General features: G+C 32.3%; 1 protein-coding gene across 1 annotated transcript; it reads left to right on the plus strand.

The window, feature by feature from the left end:
- Positions 1-7,778: 7,778 nt before the first annotated feature.
- Positions 7,779-15,253, plus strand: LOC111905318 (kinesin-like protein KIN-7K, chloroplastic). Its single transcript, XM_052764623.1, has 24 exons — positions 7,779-7,889; positions 8,039-8,357; positions 8,444-8,541; positions 9,530-9,619; positions 9,731-9,783; positions 9,869-9,934; positions 10,033-10,086; positions 10,366-10,425; positions 10,599-10,677; positions 10,838-10,905; positions 10,988-11,050; positions 11,147-11,251; positions 11,416-11,520; positions 11,597-11,704; positions 11,778-11,927; positions 12,011-12,193; positions 12,395-12,553; positions 12,629-12,853; positions 13,029-13,163; positions 13,251-13,355; positions 13,447-13,503; positions 13,616-13,663; positions 13,743-13,850; positions 14,432-15,253. The coding sequence occupies exons 2-24, from the start codon at positions 8,119-8,121 to the stop codon at positions 15,071-15,073; spliced, it is 3,000 nt and encodes a 999-aa protein (XP_052620583.1). The 5' UTR covers positions 7,779-7,889; positions 8,039-8,118; the 3' UTR covers positions 15,074-15,253.
- The last annotated feature ends 704 nt before the right edge of the window (positions 15,254-15,957 follow it).

Raw genomic sequence — 15,957 nt, forward strand, 5'->3', positions numbered from 1 at the left:
GTGCTAGTGATGATCGATAAGGTTTATTCTTGATTCTTTCTTGAAACCTTTTTCGAGATCATTAAAACTCCCACTGACCTCTTGACATATATGATTCTCTTGTCATGAAACTTTTCTAGACAAAACAAATATTCAAGAGTTAGTGTAGTTCTTATCAAGACAAAACACTTCACATAATTGGTCCTAGTTGGTCTTTGTCTTATCCAAGACAGCACAACTCACCAATTTCAAATGTGCAAGAATAAGAAAACTTTTCCAAATTCCACATTTGATGAGTGTTATAAACCTACTTAAGACTTGTCACTCAATTCACAATCTTGGAGTATAACTTTAAGACTTGATATTGGAATGAAGTATGATCGACTTATTGATTTAACCATTTCCATAATTCTCGATTCCTCTTCTTAGATATATAATGCACTAAGACTCACTTAGAGGATCAATTGAGATATGGTTCTTAATCATTAAGACTTATCATAAACCACAATAAAAGGTACTCTCCCTTCTTCTTAGAATAGAGAAACTTTTATCTTTCTGCCTACTTGATTCTTCTTTATCCGTTCTGCTATTCATTGAAACTCTTTCAATCAACTCAGAATTACACTTAATCTTATAAGTATAATCATGTTTACTAAACTTTTAGAAAATCATGACGAATATCCCATCACTCTTTGTGGTGGACTTGATCAACGCACAACCTAGTGTACTCGATCTCCTAATCCTTCACTTGACACTCTGTCGAAGAATTAGTCTAATTTCCAAATATGAAAGTTTTTATTCATCACGCAACCAAGTTGTATGATTCCAAGTTTCCGTCCAATTGAAACTTGGGCGATGAGAAACTCTCCCTATTTGGTAAATTCTCGACATTTCCACAAATAACATAATCAAGAATCAAATCCATTATTGCTAATAATAGAAACCTTCAAACATTAATTTTTCATACATGCCATTGCAAGGATAGATAAATAAGATAAAATCAAAATTCATTTTATTGCAGAAAAAATTTGTCCTTACAATGCAATTCAATTAAAAACTATTTTATTACATATTTCTTAACAATCTATTCTAACTCCAAGTAGTAGCTCAAAAATCCAATCTTCAAATAATGCAATCGAAATCCACTTTCTTCACGATTAGATTCAGTTCACTTCTTCCCTTAAGCTTCCTCTCTTTTCTTCGATCCTACAAAACATCAAAATGTAATCTTATCACATCATGTATTAATAATCTAGAATAGGAACTTAAAAGAGTTAATTAATGGATTTTACCTGAAGCAGAGCTATACGTCTTGACTCTCCCATCTCTTAGATCTCTCAGGTAGTTAGGGCAGCTTTGTCTCCAATGCCCCTTCTCTTGGCAATAAAAGCAAATGGACTCCTTTGGCACAACACATCGGACAATCACAGACTTAGTTCTTTCTGGACTTCCAATGTTTCCAGTGTCCATTAAAGTTTGGGAGTTTGATTCACCAGACAAATTTGTTTGACCAGCACGCCAAATCATTGATGGTTCAGCAGCTATAAGCAAATAGGTGAGATCAATGAGGGTCATGTCCTAATCCATCATATAATACTCTCTAACGCACTCACTGTATGATTCAGTAAGTGACTGAAGAACCCAATCAATAGCCAACTCACTTGAAATCTCGACACCCATCATGCTTAACCTATCAATGTGTGACTTCATCTCTAAGACGTGTGCACACACAGGTTTCCCATCTTCGTGTTTACTTGCCAAAAGGGATTGAGTGAGCTTGAACTTTTCAAGCCTTTGAACTTGTGGGTTAGGGAGAATAATTGGAGGAGGTGGAGGAAGTGAAGCATGACTCTCATTTCCTTGATCGTATCTCGGAACGTCATCTTCATTTGGAAAGCTTGTTCCAAAAGGATTTGGGAAGACCATTGTAAGATTCAGACATCTTCAAAACGGGAGAAAATTCAATTTAAGTTGATTGAGTCCTTAATAAAACAACCAAATGAGTTATTAAGGCTAGGATCCAACACAATATTCTACAACCTAGAAGAGGGATGTCGTAATCTAGTTGCAGAATATTTGAAGGTAGGTAAATGACGATTTACCAATTTACCATGAAAAATGAAAAGGAAGTTTAAGTTTTAAATGAATTGAAACTCCTAGATCTTTTGAGATTCATTGAACTTTTCAATGGCATATTTAATCTCGATTATGCCCTACTATTTGTGATTGGGATGTCGAGGATCACAAACAAGGTGTGAATAACCATACGAATCACGTGGTGCACCCAATGCTACTATCACCTAATCAATGTGCTGGTTAGCCACACACGCTCCATTGATCTATGATAAGCATCGAGCCACCCTTCGCCAGCAATGACATCCCCAAATTAGTGTGCCGGTTAACCACACACGCTCCACTAACGTTTGACAAGGGTACGAAGTGTAGTTCCATGGATTAGCATACAATTTCACATTTTGCCTAAAGTAACTATGATTTGGGAATTCGTAAAAGCATTTAGTTACTTGTGTACTTCATTATACTTATAATGGAAGGTTTCTGTCCTATCCTACCCGTTCGGCTAACGACCCTCCACTAGTCAAGAATGCGGTGGGTAAGAGTGGATACCCATTCAATCGCCATTTTACAGGCAATTTCCTTAAACACCCCTTATAGACCAGCTTCGTGAATGAGGCCTACTAACGGTAAGACTGACTGTTTACTCATACATATATATAATATTAGACTTTTAATGTTATATATAGTATAGGGTGTATTTTACACTTTTAAAATACTAGGTGGTTTAACTTTGTAAATTATACCTTTTAATTTAATTAAACCAAAAGTTTATGGGTTTATTAAATCTCTTTTAATTACACACTTTAATTAATTAATAAAACCATAAGGGTGTGATTTGAACTTTTCAAATTACTAGGGTTTTAGAATTTAACATTTCAAAATTAAACTTTTAATCAAATTTTAAATTCCAAAACTTGAGGGCAATACATCAATCCTATGGTGTACATGCAAACCCTAATAACTTTTGGATCTAGTTTGTCTAATGAACATGAAATTGAATATCCAAAGCTATAAACCCTAGATTTATCATATAATAAACTGAATTAGGGTTTAGAGAATTACATTTGATTGTTATATAGCAATAACAAACAATTCCTTGCTTTGATTGGCTTCAGAAAGCTTAGTGCCTCAAGTGTTGCACCTCTAATGGAGTCACAAACACCACTAAGCAACTAGATGAATAGGAGAAGAGAGGAGGCTGCCCAAAACGTCTAGAAACCCTAAAGGAACTCATATCCACGTTTTTGGGGCATAGGGTCCCTTTATATACATGTAGGCTATTAGGGTTTTCAACTGGGAAACCCTAATCTGGCTGCTTAAGCCCTAAGCAGCCCATGTACTCCTTTAACATATCCCTTGGACGATTTCTAATGGGCTTCACATAGAATTCATCCAACCTATATTTTATTAGGTGATCCATAGTCCAATTATAATTATCTTATAATTACAACTTCAGTCCCCTAAGTTTAATTAATCTCTTTTAGCCATAAAATTAATTCTTAATTAATTCTTGACTAATATTAATTAAACAATATGATTTCTCCTTTAATATATTATTCTCATAATATATTAATAAATCATATTCAAACCTTTCTCTCCTTAAATCATCCTACATATTGCTATGGTGAAGGCAACCCAAAAGGACCATGCTCATAATCGGGTCAAGTACATACCAAAATAGTTATGGACTTAGACACTAATCCAACAAAAATAAACTATAAAAAAGAAGTAAATAAAATGAAACTATCAATATGCTCGGCAATATCCGGTTGAAATAGACCGAAGGGGAGGCCAGCACCCAGATATGCTCGGCAGTATCTAGTTGGCATAGATCGTATGGGAGGCCGACACCCAGATATTGTTGGCAATGTATTTGTTGTATAATATGTGGTATAATGGGGGAACTCACTAAGCTTTGTGCTTACGGTTTTTAGTTTTGGTTTCAGATACTTCTTCTTCAAAAGGAAAGGAGTCGACATGATCGCAGCACATCACATTAGGATTTCCGCACATGAGATCTTTGGGAGTTGTACTCAAATGTTGTTTTGTTATAACATGTTTTGGATATTGATTTTGATTATGACGCTATTAATGTTTTTAGACTACTGACTTTTATAATTACTTATTCAAAAATGGAATTTTTGGTCATGAATTTTGGGATGTTACACATTCCATTGTCTAAATGGATAAAGTTTCAACTTTATCCCTTAAGACCTTCCAAGAGGTAAAGATCTCACCCTAGGTCCAAAATGGGATGAAAACACATCATGGATTAATCATTAAGCACTTAATCTTGAAGATCTCATGACCCACGAATCCAAAAGGGTTTCTAGTACCAAAACTATCATAAAAATCCATGCTTTTCAGACATGCATGTCCAATGCATGTCCTGAACTTTTATTAGGTCAAAACTAAGGGTTATTGACCAAGATTCCATGCATGACACCAAAGCTCACTTATAAATCAGATCCAAGGCACCAATACTCTAAGCTGGAGGTTCATAAAGTTGCAAACTTTATGAGATCTCATCACTCAAATCCATCAATACATGAAGAAAAGGGATAAAATCAAGAGATCTAACAACCTAGCAAGAAAAAGGTTGGATCTTAGACACTCACCAAGGTCCAAGAGATGTGCTAGCTGAAGTAGATGATGTTTGCCAAGTAAACTATCACACCAAGGGATTCCTTCTTCTTTAAAGATCACTAAAAAACACCAAGAATGAGTTCACAATTGCAATGGAGGCTAGGGTTAGGGTTTCTAGGTTTGAGAGGGTGATGGAGGTTGCATGATCACGAAACCCTAGTCTTAATGCTCTTTATATAGCGTCCAAAGCCCAAAATTAAGGGTTGTCACTAAAAACATCTGCCAAGCCGTGACACCTATGGCCACATCGTGGCGTGTCATTTAATCCTACGGTCCAAAAGATTCTGCCACATCGTGGTGATGCTCCACCACACCATAGCCACCCAAATTAAAGTTAATATATAAAAATTGATTCATACTTAGATCTGATGTTACAATTTGGTAACATGCTAGATTGATGGTAACGGTCGCTTGGTTGATATTACAACAAATTGTAAATATATAGTGACATAATTGAGGAAAAATACAGTATCAAAATTGCAAGTTTGATAAACATAGTGACTTTATTGCAATTTGAAAAAAAAAATAGTTACCGGAGGAACATGTAGAATCAGTCATTTGATTGATATGCAACAAAATTGTAAATATAACGATATAATTACAGAAAAAAATCCGATATCAAAATCAAAATTTTACGATAGTATAGAGAATTTTTACTATTTTCCGTTTATAATATATATTGTAAAATACATTAGTTTGTAACTTTGTATTGGTAGTAGTTTGATAATTAAAATATTACAAAATATTTGCCTTCTTTTTCCAATTTCTTCGAATTTAGAAAGAAAGTTCGAAATCCCGGAGAAAATTTATCCACACAATTTCCATGTTCCTTTATTTTCTATCGTAAAACTCTCCACCAAAAAGTTTGTTAATTTTATATTTTCAATTTTATTTTGTAATAAAACGAATAAATTGTGCAAAATAACAATTTATCTTTTTTTTTATTAGTATGGGCAACTAGATACAATGGAGCAGATTTTGAATATTAGTATGGGCAACTAGATACAATGAAGCAGATTTTGACCATATTCGATCCAAGTCTTTGGAGCATAAATTTTGATTTGTTTACCTATTAACGACACATACCCGCTAATCCTTTTATTAAAAGGGTCGGGTATGAATCATTACCGATCCGCTCCATTTATAATATGTTCCGTATAAATTTTTGAATTATATATTTATATTTTATATTGTATATCGTTTTTTTTTAATTCCAATCGAAAGTCTAAAGGAAAAAGGTCAAACTATGTTTACCTAGGGCTTGAGGAGTCGACATCTAGACTTTTAGTGTTCTGCCAAGAATCATGGTTTCATTTCATTTATATTTCACTAAGGAATCTCCAATGTCATTTATAAATCAATAAAATTCTCTATCAATTGAAATAAAGCTTATAATCATTATTTTCTATCGTTGTAATCGACAATCAAAAATCAATAAGAAGTTTTTGTAATAATGATTTTTAATTCCAATCGAGGACTCTAATACGTTATCTAAATCGATATTTGTTTTATTTAAGAAATATTGTTATACGTATTAAGTTATAATAGACATTTTTATTCAATATATTATATTTTAAGAATTAAATAAAAGGTGTTTGGTTATTCAAAAAATTTATGAGTTATGGGGTGAGTTTGGATATTTGTTGATTCAGTGGATGAGGGTATATATTTGATTATTCAAAACCCTACATGTTACAGAGCGGGTTTGAATCAGATATTGAATTTTGGTAAAAAAGTTTGGATCAAAGTCGATGCACTCCAAACCAGCTCCATTGCCAAGTTTATGGGCAACGTAATCTGATTTTTACACACTAAATAGGTTACTTATAATTTTTAAAAAAATATACTAGTCTTCTAACTTGAAGAATTGATGATCATTGTTTAAAGTTTTCAGTTTCATCGTCTACGTAGCATCTAATCAATATTTTCATCAAATAGTGCTTATTTTTACAATATAAGATTAAGATAAGTGGGGTATGCAAATATGAAAATAATTTCAACCTCAAATATATAAGTTACAACTTCGGTTCAGGTCTTGAAAGAATGCATAACCTAAACGATTGCATCAATGCAACCGATTTAGGAACAATAAAATCAATTATATAAAAGAGTTTGTGCGTATATCCATACCGTTTCCCCTAGATGTTAGGTTGTCTTAAAATGTTGTGTTTTCTAACCTTACGAAATATAAAATGGTGAACACTATTGACATTTCATGTGAGCCGTTCAGAGGGTGCAATTTACCTTTTTAAAAATAGATAAAATTTATACGACGATCAATCAACTTCTCATATATTTTGAGGTGTTTAGACCATCTACGAAAAAATGACATCCAAATGCCTCATCAGTGAGTCATTTACCGTTGACCATAGATTAACTTGTTAAACTCAGATTTACCAAATGAAATGTCAATTGGATTTTACTATAAACCCAAGAAAATATACACACCAAAATATGTTAATTTTATGTCAAAATTTATCGCAACATAAGGGATCATAATATTGAGTCATTGACCAATTAAAAGTTAACACAAGATGCAAGGATCCAAGTGTCAAAAGTCATTTGTCTCCACCACTTAGTTTTGGAACCACACTAGTTGGTGGTCCATCTTTAGCATCTTCCCAACTTTTATAACAAATTTGAGTACCATTATCCTTCCAAATATGTTGACATCATTTATATGTGTGCCAAATATAATTATTTTGTCTCTACACAATAACAATCTTGCACCATTAAAGACTTAAACACCAATAACCAAAACAGTTAAATTACTTTCATATAACAATTAACATTTAATTTGATAACTTAGAAATATATATAATATCTAATATCACCAATATCCATTTTTATCAATAAAATTGCTCCAATTTATTCTATATAGTGATATTTAAAATATTTTACATATAATTATCACTTTTATTAAAATATATGTAAAAATAAAAACCGTTATTGCTCGTTACTAGTTTTTTATTTAATTACATTTGTTTATATGTTTTATTAAAAGTTATATAAATTAAATATTAAATACTTAATTAATAATCAACTTTTGTTAGATATGATGAAAAAGTATATATTAACAAACTTGAACTACCATTTGTATTTATTATTTTATTTCTGGTGCTCTTGAACTGAGTCTGAAAAGTACGGAGGACACAGATTGGCTCTCATGAAGGATCATCGCTTCCAAGGCAAGTACCAATATTTTACCTAAAAACCCTAATAGCCCCACATTTTTCTCAATTCTCACCCACCATTTTTCTCAAATCATAATGTTCTTCATCCACTTTTTGTCACTTTGATCCTAATTCGTTATATAAAAGTGAGTTTTACTGAAAAGGTTAACAGAAAATCTTCAGAAAGTGGATTATGTTTTGTGTTTAAACGTTTTGGGAGACTAAGTAGAAGCTGGATTCTACAATGGCGTCGAGGCAAGGTGGCATAAAACCTCGGAAATCGACTTCCAAGTATGCGAATTCGCCGTCTTCATCAACGACTTCGTCTACGAAACAGTTTCATGAAGCGTTAGGTGATAATCTGAGTTCTCCAGCTTCATCAGCTAGAAGCAAGCTACAACATGGTTACTCGGAGAGTTTGCCGTTGAGTTCAGAGAGATCGAAAGAGAATGTCACTGTGACTGTTCGATTCCGGCCTCTCAGGTGATCAAATTGGGTCAAATTTTATATTATTTGATTACGTTGTGGTTAATTTGGATTATAAGTGATTTTGTTTTCTTTGTGGATAGTCCGAGGGAAATACGGCAAGGGGAGGAGATTGCGTGGTATGCGGACGGAGAAACAATTGTGAGGAACGAGCATACTCCGGCGACAGCTTATGCATATGGTATGGTACATTATGCAGTATTTGGGATCTCGGAGTCGTACTTAAGAGTAATCTCCAATTAGCTAACTAGAATCGACGACAAATTCATATCATAGAACTCGGCTCCATGCTACCAATCACTACTCTGGTGTTATTGAAATAAGCTGAAACTTAGGATCTAATAACTGCCAAGGATATATTTGTGCTTGGAGTTAGATTATTTTTGGTTGACTTTCCAAGGTTAACTGACAAATGCACCTTCTATGGTTTTCTGTGTACAAACCTGAGAAAGTCATAACTTGAATCTAACTTTCCACTTTTCCAGTTTTGTGAGAGCGCTTTATAAAATGACATTAATAAGCCTTATTCACTGTACCTGAGTGATTGGTTGCTATGGTGGAACTTCCTGTCTCATTTATAGTTAGAAACTGTTAATGGGAAGTGAGCTGACTGCTTTCTTTCCTGTGTAACTTTACACAAGACTATAAGGTGACCTGAGCTACTCTGACTTGGATTGAGATATTGCTAGATTCAAATTCAAAACAAATACAAGTGATACGTAGTCATTGTCTCTGTGTTTGAAATACAAATGACCAGTTTATATTTTTTGGTGTCTTCTACTTGTTAGTGTCACTAGCTTAAGGCCTTTTAGTGTAGAGCTTGGGACACATGCCCAACTTGTCAATGTCAGGCAAGCTTATTTGAAGCTCAAAAAGTTGATAATGCATTTATGTTATAAGGTTGAGCTCACATTGAAGGACATGAACATGTTTGTGAAAACTTTATTGTCAGTTTGGGTATGTTTTAAGCATCTGAGTTTTTTATCCTCAACCGAAACTTAGGATCTAAATTCCATGTCTTTTGCATTAGTCCTACAATCACCCACTTTCTCATTACAATCTTTCTTTTAGAGAGGATTCCTATGCAAACTGCATATTTGATATTAGAAATAACATTTAAGCCTTGGATATCTTGATTAACATCATAACTCATCTTTTATTATATGTAGATCGGGTGTTTGGGCCTACCACAACAACACGTCATGTATATGATATTGCAGCTCATCATGTTGTTGGTGGAGCTATGGAAGGTGTTAATGGTATGTTATTTATAAATCTCATGCAGTTTATTTGTTCTAATAAATCCTTAAAGGTTAAAGGTATTTTACCCTTTTTTCTATACACATGATCTTGACTTACTTCAATACCAGGGACTATTTTTGCATATGGTGTTACAAGTAGTGGGAAGACTCACACTATGCATGTAAGTACACTTTGTTTTGTTGCTGTAATTTTGTTGCATTTAAATGTATTTGTTTTGATTATTTTTTGTCATACACATAAGCCAGGGAGATCAGAGGTCTCCAGGAATTATCCCATTGACAGTAAAAGATGCTTTCAGTATAATTCAAGAGGTATATATATAGCTAAACTTTTGATACCATTTATACAAAATGTCAAAAATATATTATTTCAAGAGGAAAAAAATCTGATAATCTTCATATATTTTCAGACTCCTAGTCGTGAATTTCTCCTTCGTGTCTCATATTTGGAAATTTATAACGAGGTATGTTTCCGAACAATCTTTTCACAGGTGCTTTTTTATTTGATAATTATGTCTATGTCTCTAAGATTAACACCATTTAGAATTTTCATCTTTTTATCTCTTTCCATAGCTGTTTCTTTCTGTTTTTACTTGTAGTTGTCCATCGTTAATCACTTTATAGCTTCTTCATGTATTTATCTTGATTCCTTTGTTATCATTTTAGTTTTGACCATTTATTACAGATGCATGAGTCTTATTTTTTATGTGATATTGTCATCTTAAATCTCATGTTTTTTGCAGGTTGTTAACGATTTGTTGAATCCAGCAGGACAAAATTTAAGAATAAGGGAGGATAATCAGGTATATTATGTATATCATTATTCAAGATCACATGTTAATATGTTATTTGTCCTATTTTATTCATAATTCCATATAAAATACCTTTTTTTTTGGTCTTCAATACCATATGTTTTATATCTATGAAAATCTTACCAATTCTAAATAAAACTACACTATAATTATTGGTTTTGTAGGGAACCTTTGTTGAAGGTATAAAGGAAGAAGTTGTGTTATCTCCTGCTCATGCCCTTTCCCTCATTGCAGCAGGAGAAGGTTTGTCTTTTCTATGTTTTACTCAATACATTTAATCATTTTATAGGTTATATATTATGAAATAGTTTTTACCCATTATTAGTTAACATTTTTTTTACATGATTTATTTACTTAGTGAATGTAATTGATCTTCCATTCTTGTGATCTTTTGCTATCACAGAGCACAGACATGTCGGTTCAACAAATTTTAATTTGCTCAGCAGCAGAAGTCACACAATATTTACATTGGTAACTTTCTGATTGGATAAAAATAATTCATTTTTTGGGTTAAAATTAAATTTCTTTTGTTAATATTTTTACCTTCCAACAGACAATAGAGAGTAGCCCTTGTGGTGAAAATGGTGATGGTGGGGATGTTAACTTGTCACAATTGGTATGCATCTGAATTAGCCTAAATAATTTATAGTTAGTTATTCACTTGTTGACTTTTTTTTTTAATTTTTTTTTTTTAATTCATCTCAAATTGCAGAACCTCATAGATTTAGCAGGTTCTGAGAGCTCAAAAGCTGAAACTACAGGTGTTCGTAGAAAAGAAGGATCTTATATAAATAAAAGTCTGCTAACCCTTGGAACTGTGAGGCCTCAATCATTGCCATTATTTTATCAGTGTAATAGTTTGCTCTACAAACAAATATCTACTTTTAGTCATGTTAATTGTCACAAAGGGAAATAAATAGGTACCATTATGAATAAATTTATCTATTTCTTTTAGCATTTATTAATTCCAAATTGTCACAGGTTATATCAAAATTAACAGATGCAAGATCAGCTCATGTGCCATATAGGGACTCAAAGTTAACTAGGCTCCTTCAATCTTCATTAAGTGGACATGGAAGAGTATCTGTAAGTTTTAAATCAACCACATTATGAAATATGATTATGAACAAATAATAATATTTATTTACATCCTTTTTTTTAGCTTATTTGCACTGTCACTCCCTCATCAAGCAATTCAGAGGAGACACATAATACATTAAAATTCGCGCATCGTGCAAAACATATAGAAATTCAAACAGCACAAAACAAGGTATGCCATTACACATTAAATTAAATCTTTGGTGCTTCAAATTCATTTTTGTGACACTATTTTAATTTTTCAGATAATTGATGAGAAATCGCTTATAAAGAAATACCAAAATGAAATTCGATTATTAAAGGAGGAGCTAGAACATTTGAAGAGTGGCATTGTGGTAATTCCTCAGATAAAGGATAACACCGGAGGAGATGATATCTTTCTTCTTAAACAAAAGGTATACTTTTTGGTTTCTATTAAAATATTTGTGTTAATTTTGAACATCATTTGTGATTGTGTGATGTGTTGTAATTTATAAAGCTAGAAGATGGTCAAATGAAGCTGCAATCAAGATTGGAGCAAGAAGAAGAAGCTAAAGCTGCTTTGTTAAGCCGAATACAAAGGTTGACCAAATTAATCCTAGTCTCCACAAAGTCAACTCCCGCCTCTAGATTTTCTCATCGCCCAAATTTACGAAGACGCCATTCCTTTGGGGAAGAAGAGGTAGTAACTCAAGTTTCTTAATTTGTAGCCTCCTTACACTGATTTTGTGATAAGCTTATTCTGGTTTACATGACATAAATGTCATACATAACGATGGAATGGAATTACAAAAATAACCAATGTAATGGAATCAATCATTACGTTCCATATTCCATTATCATGTTTATGTTATTCTAAAATCTAACTTCATTCAATTGCCAGCTGGCATATCTTCCGCATCGAAAACGTGACTTAATTTTGGAAGATGAAGACACAGAGTTATATGTTTCGCTTGATGGAAGTGTGGAAAATAATGAAAATGCATCGAAAGAAGAGAAAAAGACCAAAAAACCCGGATTACTTAACTGGTTGAAACCACGGGTCAGTTTCTTATTTATTTGTTTGAATTTTGAAATCATTATTTTATTAATTATATATATTTTTTTCTTTTATTAGAAACGAGACAGTATATCTGGGGCTAGTGATAAATCCAGTGGTGCAAAGTCTATGAGTACACCTTCAACTCCTCCAACAGATAATCATCTTCATAATCTTCCTATTGAATCCAGACATTCACACTCTTTGCAAACTGAAACCAGATATTCTGAATTCTCATCAGAGGCCAGATTAGATGAAGAAATTAACAATGAGGATGCTTTTTTGCAACAAGAAAGTTCTCTAGTAAGCATTGTTTTTTTCCTTCAATTTCTTTATCAATAATGTCAACATACTTACATTTCTTTAACAATAATACCAATGTGTAACAAATAAAGTGAAGTAGGTTGCTGTTCTTTGCAATTTACCTGTAGCAAATAGTATGTAGTTTTTTAGAATTATCTTTGTATGTGATTGACAGATCAGCATAAAGACAATTGACCAAATTGACCTCCTTAGAGAGCAGCAAAAGATTTTTTCTGAGGAGATTGCAATCCATTTAAGTGCTCTAAAGCGATTGTCACCTGAGGCTGCAAGTGAGAGGGAATTTATAAATGTATTAACTCATTTTTTTATTAAAAAAAATACAATTAATGTTTTATTTATATACTTATTAAAATCATTACATTACATGATATGACAGGTGGAGATTAACCGATTAAATGAACAAATCGAACTGAAAAATGATCAAATTAAACTCCTCCAAGACAAAATTGCTAATACTGTTGATGAAGTTGAAAAAACACGAGTAAGTCTGAAATTACATATATCTCTTATTCTCTTTCCTAGTTTCCTTTCCTCTATTTATAATATTTTAATTCTTAAATTCTTAAATGCAGCCTGTTTCTGAACTAGAACTAGAAGCACAACTAAACGAGAAGTCCTTTCAGCTTGAGGTTTGTTGTCTTGCTCTTATCATTATGAAAAGAAGACATTGACACATTTACCCCTATGTATATAATTAATGAATTTGTAAGTTGTAACCTATTTTTCAATGTCATTTTCCAGGTCAAATCTGGGGATAATCGAGTACTTCAAGAGCAGCTCAGCGAAAAGGTAAGAAAAAAATGTCAATATATTTCCTAAATATTAATGATTTTTCTTGCTTATATTTTTATGTTGTTTACTTTTCCAGATTAATGAATGTGAAGAACTGCAAAATACAGTTAATTCCTTGAAAGAACAGCTTTCTGAAATTAATCCCGAGAAAAATGAAAAAACAACTTTGCTTTGTGAAGCTCAGGTTTGTTCCCATCTTACTGTTTATTTTTTACTAATTAGAAAAAAATTTATGTTCACAAATATTTTTCAAGAGTTTTAACCCATCAAACTTTCATTTTTATTTTTGTGAAATCAGATAACTATTAACTTTGTAAATACTATTATCTTGAATATGATTTTAGAACTATAGCATTAAAAAAAGAGTAAATTACATTTTTGGTCCCGAGTATAGCTGAATTTTTAAAAATTTTGTTCTAAAAACTTTATTCTTGCAATTTTTGTCCTTATTTGAGGTTTTGGTCCCTGTTCCAGGTAAAATTGCAAAAATCAGTTGTACTCGAGAACCAAAAATGTTACAAGAACCTCAAATAAAAGACTCTTAAAAATAATACTATACTATTCAATTTAAAAAAATGTGTTCGCCTATTTTTAGTCTTTTTCATACATAATTAAAAAAATTGGGTTCACTTCAGGTTTGTAGTTTTGTAAATAAAAACAAAAGAAAAAAAGTAAACAAGTTTCATCAAATTTGAAACTTGGTTACTATTATTTAATGACATAAGGCAGTGAAGTGAAGTAAAGGTATTTGTTGTCTAAAATCAGGCACTTGAGATCGAAGAACTAAAACACAAAGTGAGTGAGTTGACCGAGTCAAACGAGCAGTTAGAAAGCCGTAACAAAAAACTAGCAGAAGACAGCTCATATGCAAAAGGCTTAGCTTCAGCAGCAGCAGTGGAACTGAAAGCCCTATCAGAAGAAGTTGCAAAACTCATGAACCACAACGAGAAACTATCAGCCGAGTTGGCGTCACACAAGAACTCCCCGCTCCAGCGCAGCAGACCAATGGGGTCCACCAAGAACGGACATGGACGTAAAGATCACATCACCAATAATTTCAGACAGAGAGAAGTGCATAATAATAATAATAATAATAATAATAATAATAATAATAATAATAATAATAATACACAAGCGGAATTGAAAAGAGAGCTTGCGTTGCGTAGGGAAAGGGAATTGAATTACGAAGCAGTGCTGTCTGAAAAGGATGAGAGGGAACTGGAATTGCAACGAACGGTTGAGGAATCCAAACAGAGGGAAGCGTATCTTGAAAATGAGTTGGCCAATATGTGGATTCTTGTGGCCAAGTTGAAGAAAGGGGATTCCGAGGAGTCCAGTGGGGGGGATGGGTTTGAGTCTCAGAGGTGGAATGGAATTTTGGGGAAAGAAAGGAATTTGTATGAGTAATTTCAAATTTGTGTGTAATGGGAATGGGAATGGGAGGGAGGATTAGATGGTAGTTTCTAGTATTTCGGGTTAGGAACTGGGATTTGTGTGTTGTGTGTGTGTAAAGATGACTTTTCATTGGTTTTTTTTTTCTAGGATTGTACAAATCTTTGTTATAAAATGAAAGACATAATTATCTTATATTATTATTTATACTAGTTGTGAGACCTGTCTACTATACAGGTTAATTAAAACAAATAGTTTACATAACCAACATGATAAATAGAGGAAAGTACTTCAATTATTAAGTAATAAGAGAAAATTGTTGTCATTTAACATACATCTGTGAGTAGATAATATACTCGTACAATTCAATAACATCTACTCACAATTTGTATTTAAATAAAACCATATATGATTTACGATTTAGTACTACAATTTAACATTGTAATTGTTTATTTAGAAACAACTTATATATTGATTTTTCTTTTTAATTTCGATTATGATGGTTAATAAAATAGAAAAAAACTATAAAATGCCATGTGGAAAATAATTAAATTGAAAATAACCACAAGATAACATGTAACAAAATCAATGAGAATTTGACATATGACAATTTTTTTTTTATTTATTATACTCCTTCCGTCCCAATATTATTGTCCACAAACAAAAAACACACAGATTAAGAAAAACATTAATTACCATTAACTTTATTTAATAAAATGACAGTTTTGTCCTTACTTTGCATTTAATGTTCCATTAAATGTTTAGTTGGTTAAGTAATAATGAGGGGATATTTTGGTAAAAATGTTATTTATTTTTAGAAATGGACTATTATTTTGGGACAAACCAAAAAGAAAAGATGGATTATAATTTTGGGACGGAGGGAGTAGTAAATTAAGTTA

This window comes from Lactuca sativa, chromosome 6 (genome assembly GCF_002870075.4).
Source record: "Lactuca sativa cultivar Salinas chromosome 6, Lsat_Salinas_v11, whole genome shotgun sequence".
NCBI classification, from domain to species: Eukaryota; Viridiplantae; Streptophyta; class Magnoliopsida; order Asterales; family Asteraceae; genus Lactuca; species Lactuca sativa.